This window comes from Terrapene carolina, unplaced genomic scaffold (assembly GCF_002925995.2).
Source record: "Terrapene carolina triunguis isolate 2854851 unplaced genomic scaffold, T_m_triunguis-2.0 Scaffold85, whole genome shotgun sequence".
In the NCBI taxonomy this organism is placed as follows: domain Eukaryota; kingdom Metazoa; phylum Chordata; order Testudines; family Emydidae; genus Terrapene; species Terrapene triunguis.
The window spans coordinates 37,564,855-37,583,366 of NW_020664436.1; the positions used below are offsets into that span (position 1 = coordinate 37,564,855).

At 41.0% G+C, this 18,512-nt stretch overlaps 1 protein-coding gene across 1 annotated transcript in view; it reads right to left on the reverse strand.

Annotated features, from left to right (window-relative positions):
- Positions 1 to 610: 610 nt before the first annotated feature.
- The window catches only part of OPRM1 (opioid receptor mu 1), a 36,308-nt gene continuing 18,406 nt past the window's right edge, over positions 611 to 18,512 (reverse strand). Inside the window, exons 2-4 of the mRNA XM_024202191.2 lie at positions 10,820 to 11,172; positions 5,250 to 5,770; positions 611 to 665 (exon numbers count right to left, since the gene is read on the reverse strand). Of these exons, the coding sequence (XP_024057959.1) occupies positions 627 to 665; positions 5,250 to 5,770; positions 10,820 to 11,172 (913 nt within the window). The 3' untranslated portion in view covers positions 611 to 626. The remainder of the gene's footprint in view (positions 666 to 5,249; positions 5,771 to 10,819; positions 11,173 to 18,512) is intronic.

Consider the following 18,512-nt stretch of genomic DNA (forward strand, 5'->3'; position numbering starts at 1 on the left):
TTCCATTAAAATGCTAGAAAGGGTCATACTTTTTTGAGAAAGTTATCTGTGTCACACAGGTAGCTTTGATCTCCTTTGTTACTGTAGCTGACTTAGTGATGATTTTTCATATAAAAAACATATGTATTGTAACCGATACAAGAAACCACCATTATAAAGCACATTTCTAGCTGAAACTGTTCCAAAATATCCCTAGGTGTTTTGTATGCAATTCTGCTTCCGTTTATTAGTAAATCACCTCCATTAAGCAGCCTATATTTGCCCATCCCTTGAGTTTTTGCTTCCAACCTAATGCTACTGTAACCATTCAGAGCAAAACTTGGGCTATCTGACCCCAGTAATGTCCAGTAGCCCCCTTTTAGATAAATGTATATATTCTGGATGACTATGTATATTTTTGTACACTGGAGCATGGTAAGCCTCCATTTCATCTGACTCTGCCTGCTATTAGGTTTCATGCTCCTGTAACTGCAATGCAGAATTGCCATAGTGGCAAATCACTTTGATGTATCTTAAAGCAAGCACTTTCCTCCAGGGGGAAAAAAGTGTCTCCTACACATTCCCCACAAACACACCTTGGCACTGGTGTTGTGATTGCTTTGAGGGCTATGCAGCAGAAGACCCTCTCATGGCAGTGGTGTGGCTTCAGCTTCCAGAAGTTCCAACTGAAAGGAAAGAAATTGTAAATACCATGAGTACTTCATTGACTTCCCCTCCCATGTGTTTCTTGCAAATGTTTTTTTGGGTGAATTTACCCAGCATTTGCTGCTACTATCTCACTGTGCAAAGCTGAAGGCTTTCCTTTCAGTTTACATCATGAAGGCAGAGGAAACTACCACAAAAATAGTGGTTTTAGCTTCAGGACTATACCTGAAAAGATCTTTAAAGAGAAATATGCACATTCCTAGTTGATCTGACTCTGATTTCAAAAGAAGTGTAGTTCTTCCACTTAAAACCTCTTGCTGGTTCTCAGTAACATAAGGTGGCAACAATTGTGTTTATTTTTTTATCCACATATTTGAATGGGCTAGATCCTCAGCTGGTGTGAATCAAATAGTGCCATTGAATTCCACTGTGTTATGTTGATTCACACCAGCTGAGGAGCCGGCCCAATATGTTTACAACAGAGGAATTAAAATAGAGAAACGTCTACTCCATGTCATACACTACGTCATACACTATGTTTAAACTAGAATACATTACGTGCCAAGCACATAATGGTGGCGGTTTTCTTATGTGAATCCTATGTGAATTTCATTAGTACAGAACAACTTTGGTACTTTCAATGCACTTTTTGCAGCCATTGCTGAAAAGTTAGTGTTCTCTGTGATACATGAACATCTTCTTCTAAGATTTTTGCTTCCTATTATGCCAAATACAATCAATTGTCACTCTGCTAAGTTAAGAGTTTTAACTTTTTTAAAGTTCCTCTGTAATAGTCTAAAAGTTTAGTTTGAGATTGAAAAGGCAGGAACTAAATCCCCTGCCCACAAAGCCCCCAATAGCATATACATATGGTAGATAGATACAGTTTTTTATGTCATCAGTGCTGCACCTGCGCAGAAGTGCACTACTAACAATTTCAACAGCAAAACCTGCCAGTTTTTCTCTCCTTGAAAGCCATTGATCATTTCTATGCTCTGACAATGGGCTGTATTTTTCAGTGTTGTAGCAAGTTGAAATCAAGGCAAAACACCTTGCAAGTGAAGTGTTTGTTGCTCAAAAAGTAGAGCTCCTGATCAGATTTAGACCACTGGCTAAGCGGATTGAAACAGGAAAGGAGAAGCTCTCCCTGCACCAGTCACAGAAGAGGAGGTGCTTCAGGGCAGCCCTGCTCACCCAAACGAAATACAGGAGAGGAGCCTCCTACTTTTCTTTCAGCAAGGAGGTGTTTTCTTTAACTCCTGGTTTAAAATAAGATATGATCTGAGGTCAAATCCAAGCTCAAGTTCAGGTTTAGCAGTGTCAAAATTTCACAAGCTTTATTTCAGCTCTGTCTGCAACTCTGTGGTGGAAATTCCACTAGCAGCTACTTAGTTAGAAATGGATTATAATCCTCAAATCTGAATATCCCTATGCTTTGGGGAAATGTGCATCCAAAAATGAATGTTGTGGCTTAGGCCCATCTCTAAGTTTTATAGATCAGATAAAGCTTTCAATTTTTCATATACTAATGAACATGTATGTTCCTGATCATTTAGTTCATTTCATACTTTTAAAAAATAACTTCAGCAATTGCATGCATTTTTATAAGATAATCAGTTAGTTCCAGACCACCTAGTGACATTATTCTTGATTTTCTTCATGAGTAGCAAGCCAAACAGATTTGAGAATCGCATATATTACAGAAAAAGCAATGGGCTCGTTTCTAGAGCCACTCCATGTACAACAGCTATCGAGCTACAGAATAGGGGCCAGTTCTAAAGATCTGCTGAATTTAGCAATAAACATACACAAAATGACACTTTTCTGCCCACAAGGTTATTTAGGAGTATTCCATTAGAAAAAAAACCACAATGCTTTATAGTAATCAAAGTATGCTATTATTTATAGTGTGGCTATGCCCACTCTTTAATAATATAATATAATAATATAAGGCTCAGTTCTCCCTTAAGATATACACAGCAGAATTTGATCCACAGCATACTTCTGAGATGGTGCAAAATAATTTAATGGGAAAAAAGGTAGTGACTACTCTCCCTTGCTAACACTGGGCATAATGCAAGGGTGGCATGCTCAGCTCCTGGGAGATGAAGCAACTTGTGTCACTCTTCGGTGATTCTCCCTGGATGACTGAAGGGATGGAGCTGATGGGTTCTGAAGTGAGTACTTGTTTAAACCTCCTTGGTTAAGGGAAGCTTAGGGTGACCAGATGTCCTGATTTTATAGGGACAGTCCCGATTTTGGGGTCTTTTTCTTATATAGGCTCCTATTACCCCCCACCCCCTGTCCCAATTTTTCACATTTGCTGTCTGGTCACTCTAAGCTTGGCACACTTCGATTTTATTTGACTGTGGGGCTGTATATAAAAGTATAAATGCACTTACAGTGACGTGTCAGTGAGGAAGGAATAAAAAATGAAGAAGGAATGGAGGGATCCTGAGGAAATCCCTGTCCCTAAATAAAACTGCTTAATGTTAAAGTACTTTGGACTCTTCTATGAGTGACCCAACATAGGTTTGGAGTATAAAGGAAAGATCAGACACTCAGCTGGTGAAAATGGCATACTGGCTTTTTGTTGAATTTGATGGGACTATTCTGGTTAATATTAGCTAAGAATCTGGTCCAAAGATTTTAAAACCAGTTCTTACCCCAGTTAGGTGAACACTATCTGCAAGATTCTGTTTCCTAGGTTAAAATCTGCTTGAATATTTTTCTGCACCAAGGATGCTAATGATCCTCTTGTTACTGAAAAAGACCTTTTTATTGTTCTTTTTTGCCAGCTGCTGATTAGCTTAAAGATCAGCTGTTAATGAATTGTGTTGATGATTGCTGAATTCTGAAAAGTCCAATTCATTTTGATGGATTCATTTCTAGCTAATTGATTAAGTCATCACCACAGTATCAGAGCACCTATTTCAATGAACGCAAGTGAGATACTGCCATCTTTTCAGAACAATTCAATGAATTGTCACTTTCTGACACACAATTCTTTGTCAAATTCCCAAGCAGCTCTAGTGTCAAGCACTTTGGGCTTAATCTTGCTGGGGTTCTGAGTGCCTTCAGTTCTCATTTAGTGGGAGTTAAGAGCATTCAGTCAGCATTTTGTTAGGGCCCTTTGTCTGTTCCACTGAAAATGATATGAATTGTGCTGAGCAGTCTAAGGAATTAGTACTCATACCAAATCCCCTCTAAAGCCTTGTCTACACTAGAAAGGTTTGTTGGCATAGCTACAGTGATAGTTGTTCTGTCAAACCTCCTAGTGTACTGTAGATGCAGCTGATACTGGAAACAGAGTGCTTTTGCTGATTAAGGGCCAGTCTACACAAACACTTAGGTTTGCAGCAAGTTGGGGTGTGAATCTATTCAGCACTAGCAGGTTTTGTGCCCTTTTTCTTTTTTATGTGAATTGTAAAGAAGACTCAGAAGATCTTGATAAAGGTTTATTTTTCTGCTTCATTTCTTTGATCACAGGAACGTTTAATGTTTTTCTTTCCCTGTTTAGCTTGATGTTTCCCTAGGAAGACTCAGATGTGGAATAGAAGCTCTCAGACCTAATTAAAGGGGCATGGGTGTTGAATCTCTAACAGAAGAGCTTCTCATCCAGCAGTTTGACAGTTGAATTAAATAGGTGTCAATAAAAAAAAGACAAAACAAACCCCAGTGTTTTAAACTGCTTGAAATAAAAATCTCTTCCCCTCTCAGTAAATCAGGTTTGATTTCCTTGGTATCTGTGATGCCATAAAGCTACTAGTTCTTTAAGGCCAGACTTCACACACAAGTTGTACTGCTTTAATTAAACCAGTATAGCTGAAGTGGCACAGACACCTCCCCCCAACAAGTCTGGACACGGTTATACTGTCATAAACTTGGCTTGCATTGTAATAACTTATTCTTTATGGGAAGGGGTTACAAAGCTTCTTTATACTGGCAGAACTATGCTCACCCTGGAGGTTGCACTAGTATAACTATATTGGTTAAAAATATCACACCTCCAACCAACATAGTTGTACTGGTACAAAAACTGTGTGACGACTGGGCCCAGGCTTGCATAGACTTCCAGGAAAAACAGGGCCTTTCAGAACTTCTTCATAGACCATAAAGAAGCAAAAAGATTGCGCAAATATATTTTCTGCCTTTGACAGTCACCTTTAAAATGGGAGGATAGGGATATCTATTTGGCTTACCACCATGCACTAGTGGTGTGAATAGAAAAGTCTATGATCCTTCATCAGTCAGTCACAGAATGTTCAGAAGTTGCAAACATTCTGTAAAGTAAGACCATTCGGTTTCTTTCTCTGGTGTAGTGTGTGTGTGTGTGCGCGCATAGCCACACACAGCCACACACACACACTAGGCCTGATCATGCAAGGTACTTTTGAGAGCCCCCTACTTCCAAACTTCATTGGGTATTGCAAGCGCTTAGCTTCTCACTGGATTGGGTTGTATGTACGTGTACACCAGCTGTTAAGATAAACCAAGCTACCTCCTGATAGCTATAAATCAGTAAAGACTGTAACTTCGGAACACATGTCATCTCCAGGAGGGAGGCCTGAATCCAGAGATGACATCTCCACTGCTAGTCATACCTGATGATTAGTCCTATCCACAGTATTGGCAGTGGAGGCATGATCACGAGTGTTTTGTCGGATGCGGGTGGAGTTTTGTTGCTCAATAGTGGAGGAAGTGGGAATGCAGAATTCTCTGAAACATCTTTTGAAGTTTTCATCTAGAAATGCATAAAGGACTGGATTAAGGCAGCTATTTGTGTATCCTAAAGCGATACAGAAGTGCCAGGAGACTGTTTGGAACGTAGTTTCTGGAATATTGATCAAGGCTTTAATGATGACATAAATGTGGATGGGAGTCCAGCAGACAATGAACACCGCCACCACTACAAGGACCATTCTCGTGATTCTCCTCAGGTTCCTATCCTTCTCCTTGGAACCAGACAGCATGCGGACACTCTTCAGGCGTAAAATCATCAAGCCATAGCACACGGTAATGATCAGGACTGGCATGATGAAGGCAAAGATGAATACACAGATTTTCAGTAGGTTCTCCCAGTACCAAGCTGGGTGAGAGAACGTAAGTGTGCAGTCAATGGAACCTAAAGTAAAACAAAATTACAGAGAAGAGTGAACAGTTCAGTGTTTAACTTGCTTTGCTTTAGTCTCTTCCTCCCCCCATCCCCCTGCCCCGCAACATTGTACAGCACTTTGATGCAATTTTATAAAATGAGTAACTGAAACAAAACAGCTTTGATTGGCTGATGCATGTTTGTTTACAGCCATGCAGATACTTTACCACAGGCCTGTCCATCTTCTGAAGAATGCAGTGTTATTGCTAGAGATTTGTGATGTTTTTGTTAGAAAGCCAAAACCAAAGGATTCTTAGTTTGTTTTTGTTTGTCAAAAAGTTCACTTAGGGTTTGCAAACAAACAAACAAACTTGGGCCAATTTTCAGTTTCAGCATGAAATCTGTTGAAATAGGGCAGTTTAAACAGTGTTTTGTTTTGAGGGTTTGGGGGTTAAAAGGACAATGAGGAAGAAGGATGGTTTTCCAGCTGTAGAAAGCAGCATGAAAAGACACAAAAGCAAGAATGGGAGGAGGAGACCAAAGGGAGCAACAAGATGAGTGGGTGAAGCAGAGAGAGTGACAGGAGATGAGTTGCAGGCAGGGGACCTCAAAAGTCAGGAGAAGTTTGAATTTTATGCAAAATGAGACGAGACGGCTTTGGAGGAATTTGGGGCTCAGTCGTGAAAGGTGCAGACCTGTGTGCCATCCTGATCCAGCAAAACACACAGACAGATGCTTACGCACACTGAAATCAATTGGACCATTGTAACAGGCAGGGCCGGCTCTAGGCACCAGCAAAACAAGCTGGTGCTTGGGGCGGCACATTTTTAGGGGCGGCATGGCCGGCGCCAGAATGCCGCCCCTAAAAATGTGCCCCGGCCGCCCTAGCTCACCTCCGCTGCCGCTCGCGCGCCGCTACTCGCCCTCCCTCCCAGGCTTGAGAGCCTGGGAGGGAGGGGGAGAAGCGGCGCCCGCGCCGTGGCCACTCGGAGTCTCCCCCTCCCTCCCAGGCTCTCAAACCTGGGAGGGAGGGGGAGATCCCGAGCGGCCGCGGCGCGCGAAACAGCTGTTTCGCGCGCCGCTGCTCCCCCTCCCTCCCCGACTTGAGAGCCTGGGGGGAGGAGGCAGGGCTGGGGATTTGGGGAAGGGGCGGAGTTGAGGCGGGGCCGGGGGTAATTAAAAAACGGGGGGCGGCCAAAATTGTTTTTGCTTTTGGCGGCAAAAATCCTAGAGCTGGCCCTGGTAACAGGGCAGGTTTGCAAACAGTCTTGGACGCTTCTTTATTGTCAACACCTCTGTTTTCATTTGTTTCCTCCACCAAGCCATCATCAACATTCCTGTGCAGCACTTCCACCTACAGTGTCCTTCAATCCTCAGCCCTGTCTCCAGTGAGAAGAAGACAAAGCAATCTCACCAGCCAGCAACCTGGCTTCCCTAGGGCCCTGCTAGCCCTCTCTCCTCCCTTTGCACTTCCTTCTTTTGGTTTTTAACTATATTTTTAGCAGATGGGATAGTTAGCCTTATAGCTCATCAGCCCATGGTCTTCTGCCCCCCAGTCAGGCACTAAATACTTTCCCCACAGAAGCCCTAAGGGTATGTCTATGCAGGGATAAAAAACCTGTGACTGGCCCAGGTCAACTGACTCAGGCTCACAGGGCTCAGGCTCACAGCTGAAAAATTGCTGTGGAGACGCTGGGCTCGGGCTGGAGCCTGAGCTCTGGGACCCTGCAACCTGAGCCCGAGCATCTACACAGCAATTTTTCAGCTCAGAGCCCGAGCCCAAGTCAGTTGGCCCAGGCCAGTCACTGTTTTTTTTTACCCCTGTGTAAAAGTATGCTAAGTGATCAGAGTGCTGGGTCAGCTGCTAGCTCCCAGCAGTCTGTCACAGTCACCTACATGCTCACAGGAAGCATGTGTTTAAGTCCATCCCTAGTTACTACGGCGTTTAAATTTGTGCTTAAGAGCTGTGTTGAATCAGGGTCAGAAAGGTCAGCACCTTGAAGATTTGAGGCCTTAAAGAAGTGCATGGATGCCTGAGGGAGGGAAAGGAAGATTAATTTAGCTGCTGATTGTTAGAGTAGAGAGGCAAGAGCCCAGGAGACTGGAGAGGAGGGGGTTATACCAGTCTTATTAAACATGGACAATAATATACACATTCAAAAACATAACTCACTGGCTGAAATGATCAGGTAAGATGTCATCAATCAGATCAAATGTGATAAAGATTTCCACTGAATGTTGGGAGTGAAGGTGATTTTGTGTGTTTATATGAACTCCAAAATGGTAGAACTCAAGAGTTCCCATAAATATTTTTGATAGTGTTTTCTTTGCAATTTAATGTATTTAACACACATGAAATGTATCGGCTAGGCAGCTCTTCTTCTGTTAACCATATAAAGACAGCAGTTGCAATGCAAGATTTTCCACACTGCCCTCAAACCATAAAATGGGTCTCTCCACACCTGTGGATTTTTCAGATTTCTCTCTCATTTGTGTTATTGCTGCACATGGAGTTCTTAATCTGTGTTTCTACATGTGTGTTTAAATTATCTTAACCATGCCGACTCGTATGTTTAACTCTAAATTGTGACAATAATGGTGGCTACGTTTGTTCCAATGTGATGTTCCTTTCTTTTGTTTGCTTTGGATCTACTTCTGCGTTTGCTAGAATTATTATGCAGATGAGTTTTCTGCGTGGCACTGGTGTTGTTCTGGATAATATTTCCTGTTAATGTGCTCGTTAAAAAGAAATTCTGAAGTGCTAATATGCTATTATATTCTGGCATACGAGGGAAATATAATGTTTTATATTATGGTGAATGTAAATCACTAGATGGGTGTGCTTGGTTACAAAAATAGATTCTGTAATAAAAACTGAATATTCTTATAAAGGAAGAGTAGGCAAAGACTGGGTTGCCTTGTAGGTGCTTTATATGTCATGGGAGAACTTTTACAGCATTTCTATGCATCTAATATGTGTGTGTGTGTGTGTGTGTGTGTGCATACATACAGCGAGAACAAAGCTCTTTAATGATCTAAGCAAAAGTTCTCAAATATTTAAAGATAGGAAGTGACATACAACCCCTTCCATATATAATATACACAAACAAGTTGTGCACACAGCTATTACCATAATGCAAGTTAACATAACACCTTACGGTTTCCGTATGAGGAGAGATTAATAAGACTGGGACTTTTCAGCTTGGAAAAGAGATGGCTAAGGGGAGATATGATTGAGGTCTATAAAATCATGACTGGTGTAGAGAAAGTAGATAAGGAAGTGTTGTTTATACTTCTCATAACACAAGAACTAGGGGTCACCAAATGAAATTAATAGGCAGCAGGTTTAAAACAAATAAAAGGAAGCATTTCTTCACACAACGCACAGTCAACTTGTGGAACTCCTTGCCAGAGGATGTTGTGAAGGCCAAGACCATAACAGGGTTCAAAAAAGAACTAGATAAATTCATGGAGGATAGGTCCATCAATGGCTATTAGTCAGGATGGGCAGGAATGGTGTCCCTAGCCTCTGTTTGCCAGAAGCTGGGAATGAGCGACAGGGGATGGATCACTTAATGATTACCTGTTCTGTTCATTCCCTCTGGGGCACCTGGCACTGGCCACTGTCGGAAGACAGGATACTGGGCTAGATGGACATTTGTCTGACCCAGTAGGGCCATTCTTATGTTCTTAAACCATATCTTCAGATTGTATGCAGTATCACTAAGATAACTCATGCTCTCGTCTCTATAATCCTATTCTTTCTATCATCCTTCCTCTGTTTTTTCCCCCCCTTGTCATATTTTTACTTAGACTTGATCTGCTATATGGGACTCCTGAATCCCATGAGGAGTTCCAATAAAGTCAGTACGGGCAAATCTGTTTGCAGGATTAGACTATAAATGCTTTTGTTTGTACTAGTGGTGCCCTGCATACTTTTTGATAGTTAAGGCTTGATCCAGTGCATTAAGCCTCTATCCTGCATCTTTGAAATCAGTGGGAACTTTGTTACTAGCTTCAGTTGGCTCAGGAGTAGAACCTAGGTCAATGACAGTCTTTCCACTGATTTCCTTGGGCTTTGGATGAGGCTCTTAATAGGTCAATAATAATTTTTCTTACATGAAAACTGGAAGCATATTTTAAGAAACAAAAGCCCTTGAAAGTATGTTCCTTACATGTCAACTATAGTTTGTGGACATCTCATGACATGACAGGCTTCATCTACATACGTAGTCATCAGTACTGTAGATGCTTGTTTGCATCTTTTCATCTACATACGTGGTCATGCAGTACTTGGTGTATAGTTTGTATAGATAGATTTTTGGTTTTTGGAGGGGCAGAGTAGATGTGGAGGATAAGACTTTATACCACAGAATCAAGTATTGTCCTTATGGAACCCCACTGGCTCCAAAGGACTTGCTTGACTATAATGGAGTGCCTCAATGTTGATAGGTTACAGTGAATGCTAAAGTTGGCCAACATTTTTCTGAATTGTGACAAAATATCAAAAATTTGAAATAAAAAAAATAAACAGGAAAAATTTAGAGAATTTTCAAGAAATTCCCGTGTCCCCCACCACACCATTTTTTGACCAACTCTAGTGTTGTTTAAAAATACAATTTGAAATTCAAAAGATTTTGAATTTTGAAACTATTATCCTCCCCCCTCACCCCCAAATTCACAGTTCCCATCTTATTTCCTGCATCAGCTTTAGTGAATAAACTGCTGCTTACATATACTCTCTCTTTTGTCAGCCAAACCACAGATCTCATTTTGTTTTCCCCCGATATGACAATCATCATAGGTCTAGAATACCAAACTATACTTCATATAGAAAGCCTTTCTATAACATTACTGAATTTGTGACAGGTATTATTTTAAACATGTTGAAGGGGCCTGATGCTGCTTTCATTTCCACTGATTTCATACCAATGATTTCTCCTGATTTATACAGCTGCAAGGTCAGAATTGAGGCCCAAACCTCTAAAATAAAGAGAGACAGTGCTTAGGTCTTAAGAAAGAGAGTGAGCATTTAAACATTCAGTTTAACTCAACCCCGGTTATGAAAGTCAGACTCACCGTGCCTGTATTTTGTGGTTGCCATGAACATAACTGGCAGACCTATGGTTGAAGAAAGAATCCAGTTGCAGACATTGACAATTTTGGCATTTCTGGGAGTGCGAAAATCAAGAGCCTTGACTGGGTGGCAAACAGCTATGTAGCGATCCACACTCATGGTGCAGAGTGTAAAGATACTTGTGAACATATTGTAGTAGTCTATGGACATAACGATCTTACAAAGGATTGTACCAAATGGCCATGTTCCCATCAAGTAATTCACACTCTGGAATGGCAGAGTACTTGTTGCTAGGGCATCTGCCAGGGCAAGGTTGAAAATATAGATATTGGTGGCAGTCTTCATTTTGGTGTACCTAGAAAAATCAGCAAAGTGGGTGAATGAACACAGCTATCAGTATTAAATAAAATCAATACCAGTGACTTACCTGTAGGAAGCATCTGTGAAACAACAGTATTGGCTTTGAGATTTTCAGAGACACTTTTTATAATTCATTTTATTTAATCAAGCAATTGTCTAATGCACAGGCTTCAAATTAAATATTTTTACACACCTCCATGAATGTTTGTAAAACAAAATGAAGCATTGCTCTAATAAGTGACAGTGCAATCTAGGAGAAAATTTGCAGAAGAACCATTATGGCTGAAGCAGAATTGAGACAAAAACTGATTCAACAAATATTTGTGGTATCCACTGGGCACCACACTAGATGAAAAGAACTGCTGTATCTACTAAGTATTGGAATTGTGGTATATAAAAATGGAGACCTAAATCATATATATTGTGGCGTTGCAATGGACCAGCTTCTTGGTGAAGAAGTAAACAAAGAGAAATGTCCAATATGTCTAAAAGTCCAATTTTATTTTAAGAGTTTTTGGCTTGCTAGTAATTTTAGGAAAGTTATATTTAAAACTTACAATATTAAATAACACATTTACTATAATTACGTTACAACAGTGGAAAATGTAAGACGATCTCATATCCTGAGCTGGTATGTTGGTCTAAGTGACTTACATCATTAGGAAAAATTGAATGAGAAGAGAGCTGCTGTTAATATAAGTACTAACTCTTTAGAAGTGTACACTTAATAACCAGCTTTAAAAATCAATCAGTTAGTTTTAAATCTACCAAGTACCTTTCAATCACAGCTGAACAGGTAGGGTTTTTTGGTATCTTTTTTTGTATTTTAATTTGAGTTAGGCCTGGTCTGCACTTCAAACTAACGTTGACCTAGCTATGTTGCTTAGGGCTGTGACAAATGTTGTGCCCTATATGACATAAGGAGGCTGACCTAATCCCGTAGACACAGATAGGTCGATGGACAGAAGGATTCTTCCACCTAGCTCCAGTCTCTCTAGTGGGTGGATTTACAGGGATGGTAAAACCCCTTCCTTTGCTGTAGCAAGTGTTTATGCTATAACTCTCCAGCAGCATCGCTGCAGTGCTACAACTGTGCTCCTGTAGTGCTTGTAGTATAGATAGACCCTTAATATTGCTCTGAGTGGTGCATTAACTTCCCCTTTGTTTCATTAACCTTTGTGAACATCCTATAGTTTAGTATTCACTAAGCCATTTGATACTGCATGAGGTCATTGAGTCTAAAAGGTTTGCAGTGGTAAAATGAAACTTTCTCTCTCAAAGTAAGTTTCAGGCCATTCTGCTCTGGAATTCTGATTGCTTCCTAGGTTGCTAAGCCCATTGTTTGTCCTGTTCTCAGTGGGTCATATGATTTTTTTTTTAATTAAACTCCTTTGTGGTCCCACAAAATAACATGTAAAGTGCCTTACCAAACAGAAAATGTCTTTGCATTTTAAGGACTGATTTGTAAAAGAAACAAATTACTAAAGTTCTTTTTAGGACGCCCTCTGGGGAAAGACGTAAAAGGTGTAAAGGAAGATATTCTATGTTTCTTTCTCTTGCCTTGCTCTGTTTAGAAGTTTTACTGAACAGCAGCTGGTTGTAAGGAATTGGCAGCCACCATTAACTAGTGTAGGCAGGCTTGCACAACCTGAATATGGTCTCAATAACTTCGTTGAAAACTTCTGATCTAGCAGAATATCGGCAGCAGCTACTAATCTCCTAATTTTCTCAATTTATAGCACTGTGTATCTACAGCCATAAGCAACCTACATTTAATGTTTTTGTTTTTTTAATAGTTTTCTAATAGTTTAAAACTAAAACAGGAAGCTCATATTGCTCTTTTGGGAAATTATGATACATAATTATGTATCTAAATTATAAACATAAGCACAGAATGCATTCTGAAACAAAAAAGTACCCAGGCTGCTCATTCTACTTCCACTCCCCACTCTGCCAGGACAGAATGGTGAGTACTTATGTTACTCAACAGACATAAATGTGATCAGAGAGAGACGTAGGTTCTGTGCGAGATTCTCAGAGTACCCATACTTCTTTCCTGTGGAGAGGTACTTAGAAGAAGCTGCTGGGATCCTAAGTGATACTGACGCTGTTGTGGGAGATTCCATGTGGGAGAGATTCAGAAAAAGCCAGAGCTATCAAAACAACAGATAGGAAGGACGGAGAAAAAAATGGCTGGTAGGTGATGGTTTGCTGGAAGGAAAGGGTTAATATGTGCCTGAGAGCCAGTTAGCCAGCCTGCTTGCACCAGAGGGTGGGCCAGGCCTAATTGGAAATAAATCTCAGCTGGGGGGGAATAGAGCTTGTTGTCATAAAGAGGTGGGTGAACCCAGCTGAAGGAAGAAGACCCACAGGAATGGAGGTGGGAAGTGTGCACGTGTACTCACTTGTGTATGTACGTGCTTGTGCTCTCTCTCTCTCTCAAGCAGCCTGAAAGAAGGCTGAGATGGAGGAAGGAGAGCAGATAAGCTACTCCAGGGGTGACAAGGGTCTTGAGAAACTGTAGTCTCCATGAACCCCTGAGTGAGGGGAAGAGTGTGCCAGCCCCTGAACAGTGGGGTTGTTGAGGGAACAGGAGCCTGAGGCTTGGGGTAGGGACAAACTGTAGCAGATGAAAGCTACTTGTGAGGAAGAGGTGGCTGGCTGAGCCTAACTGAGCTGAAGGTTTGGTTTTCTATTTATTTTTTGTTGGATTTTGGTAAAGGAAGCTGCATCCCTGACAGGGGTGGGGCTCTACAAAGTGGTTTGGCTGAGGGCCAAGGTACCCCAAAGGATGGGGGGTGGGAACTGAGGTAGCACTGCTGCAATGCCACATCTGGCCACGAGGGGGCATGCTGGGACAACAACATGCCACCCCACATAAAAGGGCTTTTCTACACTTTAAATGCTACTGCTGTAGTGCTTCAGTGAAGACACTACCTGTGCCAACGGGATGGATTCTCCTATCAGTGTAGGTAATCCATCTCCCTGAGCGGCGGAAGATGGGTCAATGAGATTTTCACACCCCTGAGCAATGTAGTTATACTGATCTAATTTCCTAGGGCAGACCAGGCTCAGATACTTTCATTCTTGCTGTCTTTGCATTATTCATTGTCAGTAGAGCCTTAAAAAGTTCGTAGTCTGTGAATTATTTCATTTCATGGACTATATAAACCATTGATGGAGGATCTTGCATGATGCACTATGTAATCTTCAAATATCTAACTGATCTGTTCTTAAATATAAAGGAAGCAGAGCCTTCATGGTTACTGAAAGTATTTGGCTCTCAAGGGCCTGATCAGGTCTTAAATATCTGTCTCTATTGTACATTTTAAAGACTATATCGGGGGTCGGCAACCTTCAGCACATAGCCCATCAGGGTAATACCCTGGCGAACCATGGCCACTGGGAGCTGCGGGGGGCCATGCCTGTGGATGGTCAATGTAAACAAAATGTCTTGCGGCCCACCAGCAGATTACCCTGATGGGCCGCGTGCTGAAGGTTGCCGACCCTTGGATTATATAAATGGCTTTTTTCTAAAAGATGCACTACATTAAAAGTGATTATTTGTCCAAATAAGGGGATTATTCATATGTCCAGCATCATGTCGGTGTGCAAACAGATTACTGAAGTAACTGGTTTAAAAGACTTTTAACATCATACAAATATAACAATCATTCCCTAAAATATAGATCTCCAAAGACATCATAGCTATTATGTATGTTTTCTGTTTAGGTATCAACCTGCTTATGTGAGTATTGTGCATAGACTCTTCTGTTATCCAGCCCTATGGGCAGCTATGATGAGTTACAGTACCTTGAAGTAAGTGTGTGTGTATGTGTGTAATTGTAGGACAGCTACATAAGTTAAAATATATGTAGTAACATTTGTAAAGTAATATGATAGGGGGTGTAAATTATTAAGAATTTAAAAAGTTGGAATTTTATTTAAGGCAACTTTGAAGCCTGAAAACTACCTTTTTATTAGCTTTTGCATTAAAAAAAAAAAAGCTTTGCATCAAACCTGTGAAAATTTGAATGTCAACATTTGGCATATTGAATTTCAACAGCTGAAATTCTGAAAATGCTGAGGAGTTTATATCGCAATAGGTCTGTTTGTAAGCAAGGGCAGGATTTGACTTTGCAAAACATTACTTATATTTTCACAGAATTGCAATACTTCAAAAAATTGGAGGTTGTGAATATTTTATCCGAGTGCTGGTTTTAATACTTACCAATCAAATAGACCACGTGCAAATTACAATATCAGCATCCATTAATAAGACTTTTATTTAAAAAAAAAATCTCATCTTTATTTAATTTTGAGAGCATTGTGGCCAGACTTAGCACAAGAAAAGGTGGTGTAACTTTCTAAAGGGGCTGCAAGGTAAATTCTGCCCTCATTTAGGCTTCAGTCCAGCAGAGTATTTAAAATACTTGTTTAGCTTTGAGCACATCAGTTGCTCCAATAACTTCCATGGGACTTCCTGTACTTAAGTTAAGCATGTGCTTTGCTGGATCACTGCCATGCTGCAGGAGAAGAATATTAACGGATACAGACATCTCAGCTCACCATGCATAAGATTCCAGACAACTGTAAATTATTTGACTAAAGCAGATGGCATGGCCCAAGTGGTCTCAGTGCAACAACAATGGGAATACATTGGTATTTTGGAACAAAATAAACACGAATTTTAAAACTTGTTGTAATATTGATGAGACGTGAGTCATCGTTTGTCAATCTTCCTTGGCAATTTAATGCATGACTATTACTTTAAACCACTTTTATCTTCACAGTAGGCCTTCAACTCTATTTGTCATGCTTTAAGTTGCATTCCCTTCTCCTGCATAGCTGACACTCTCTCTCTTACTGCTTATGTAAAAACTTTGTTCTACCAGCAATGTTGTCTCCTTTTTCAATGAAAAATGGGAACCAAACTACTATTCTCCTGGGTACCCTTAGGAAATGGATCCAAATTTCTACAGGACAGAAATGCATTCATTTTTTTAAATTGAAACTATGGGTTGCAGGTGTTTAAGTTTCTTATTTGTAACAGGTTTGCTTATCCAATGCCTTGCATCTTGTTTAGTTGTTTATATCTGTCCAAAAATGGGCCAGATCCTAAGCTGCCCTAGATATCATCTCAACACAAATGGAGGCAAGACACAGCAGTGTGAGAATTGCAGCTTTCATTAAAATACACATTAGGTTTCTCATCCTCAGGGTTGCAGAGAAATGCTTGAAAATATAAACCCTAGAAAGATTCAAAACTTAAAGCCAGAAGGCAACTAAAAAGTAGCTTAAATATCATGATCATATGACTTTTCCAGGCTTGACGCATGCGTTTTGAATACTGCTCCTGCCCCACCCAACTTTGTTCCCAATGTTCCCTGGGTGTGCTTGTCACATCAGAGGGGGGTGGAGCTGGTGGAACTCCAAGCTAGAGGAATCCTCAACTGTCCTACTAGAGCAACTTTCTGGCCTTAGGGCCACCAGATTGGTACAGAGGAGGGGCCAAGATCTGGTCCGGTGAGAGCACAGGAGGTGGAAAATAAATGAGAAATTGGCTGTGATGTCATTTTGGGAGTTTCTTTGCAGGAAGAAGGCTCTTATGAAACAGTTAGGCTGCTGTTGTGCTCACTGAAACAAGGGCGCACACAAACCAGCCATTAGGAAATGTGCAGGAAAGACCTGTATACAAATAACAGACATAATTCCTACAAATCTCTCTCTGCTGTGCTCGGGGACATTAAATTATCTCCCCAAACTAACACCCTCTGTGCGAAAATGACTTGTTAAAACAAATGAAGACTTATTACATTCAGATGGATGCATGCATTAAACCAGTTTATGTAGTTGAGGTCTCCTTGAGTGGGCTTCAGACGATTAAAATGCATGAAATATGCCAAGCTGAACTAATTTCAATTAGCATTTATTTTCATGGCTGCTATGATTAATCTTGTATACATGCCTAGATAATGTATTCCCCCGAATAAAGCAATAATTAGCAAGGACATGTTTTCTTTTGGGGCTTTTACCATTGTTAATTCATGGCACTTTAACACAAGTGGTACAACTTGCTGAAGTTGCTGTTCCTTTCCTTACTGAAAGGAACTGCAAGGAATCATTCTGTTCAGAGGTATGAGATGAGTGTTAGTGAGATATGCTTTTTATATTGACACGTACAACCTTGCAGCACAATGGTGTGGCAGCAGCAGTGCTCTGTGTTATACTGTTAAAGAGCTGGATTAGGAAATACACACTTCTCCAGGTCAGCCTTGTCCAGCAGCCTAGTTTTGTACCTGATGGCATGAGGATATGTGCTACAGGTCCCCAAACTATACAATAAGCACAATACTTGTGGCCTACAGTGGGCTCAGGGCCCAGTTCTGCACGGTTCTTAGTGAGTCTTTGAGTACCAAATACTTTCAATTCTTACTGGGCTTTTAATTCTCAGAGCAAAGTCCACTTTGCATTTAGTACTGACCTCAGGGCCGGCGCTAGGTGTTTTGCCGCCCCAAGCTCCTAGAGCGCAACTGCCAAAGCAAAAAAAAGAATGGCCGGAATGCTGCCCTGGAATTGTGCCGCCTCAAGCATGTGCTTGCTTTGCTGGTGCCTAGAGCTGGTAATTACTGACCTGAGCATCCCCATAAGTATTTCATCTTTGTGCCATGATAGAAGAAAAAATTTGCATGTCTGGAGTCAAAACTGTGTGTTCCTTACTCAGCTGTGTGTGTGGAGAACCATATGATCCCTGAGGAATACAATCAAGTGGTGACCACACCACAGCATTATAGGTATATCTCTTTCCCCTTTCTTTGCATATGTACCACTTGCCAGAATAGAAGACCTAGTACAGTATATACTCAACTCAGGTATATCATTTTGTCTCAATCCTAGCTGCAGTTATATGCTATGGCACAGTATTATCTGCAATAAAGCTTTGATATCCAACATATAGTTGGCGAGTAAGATTTATTTGCGGGGGCATTAGGCATGGCTGCAGCTCCTCCAGAGGAATCCAAAGAAGTGTGGGAACTGAGGTAGCACTGCTGCAATGCCACATCTGGCCACGAGGGGGCATGCTGGGACAACAGTGTGGTGGTTATTGGGGTGGTGGGTCAGGACAAATTTCAAAAGAGAGACTTAAATGTTTGTTCTGCAAAAGTTTAATAGATATGCAACCACTTCTGGGATGGAAGGAGGCAATTTTCTGGACTGCATCGGTTAGGAGAAGGACACATTTTGAATAGGATGTTGGGCCAAACCCCTGTTCTAACAAAATGACAGGTTTCAGAGTAGCAGCCGTGTTAGTCTGTATCCGCAAAAAGAACAGGA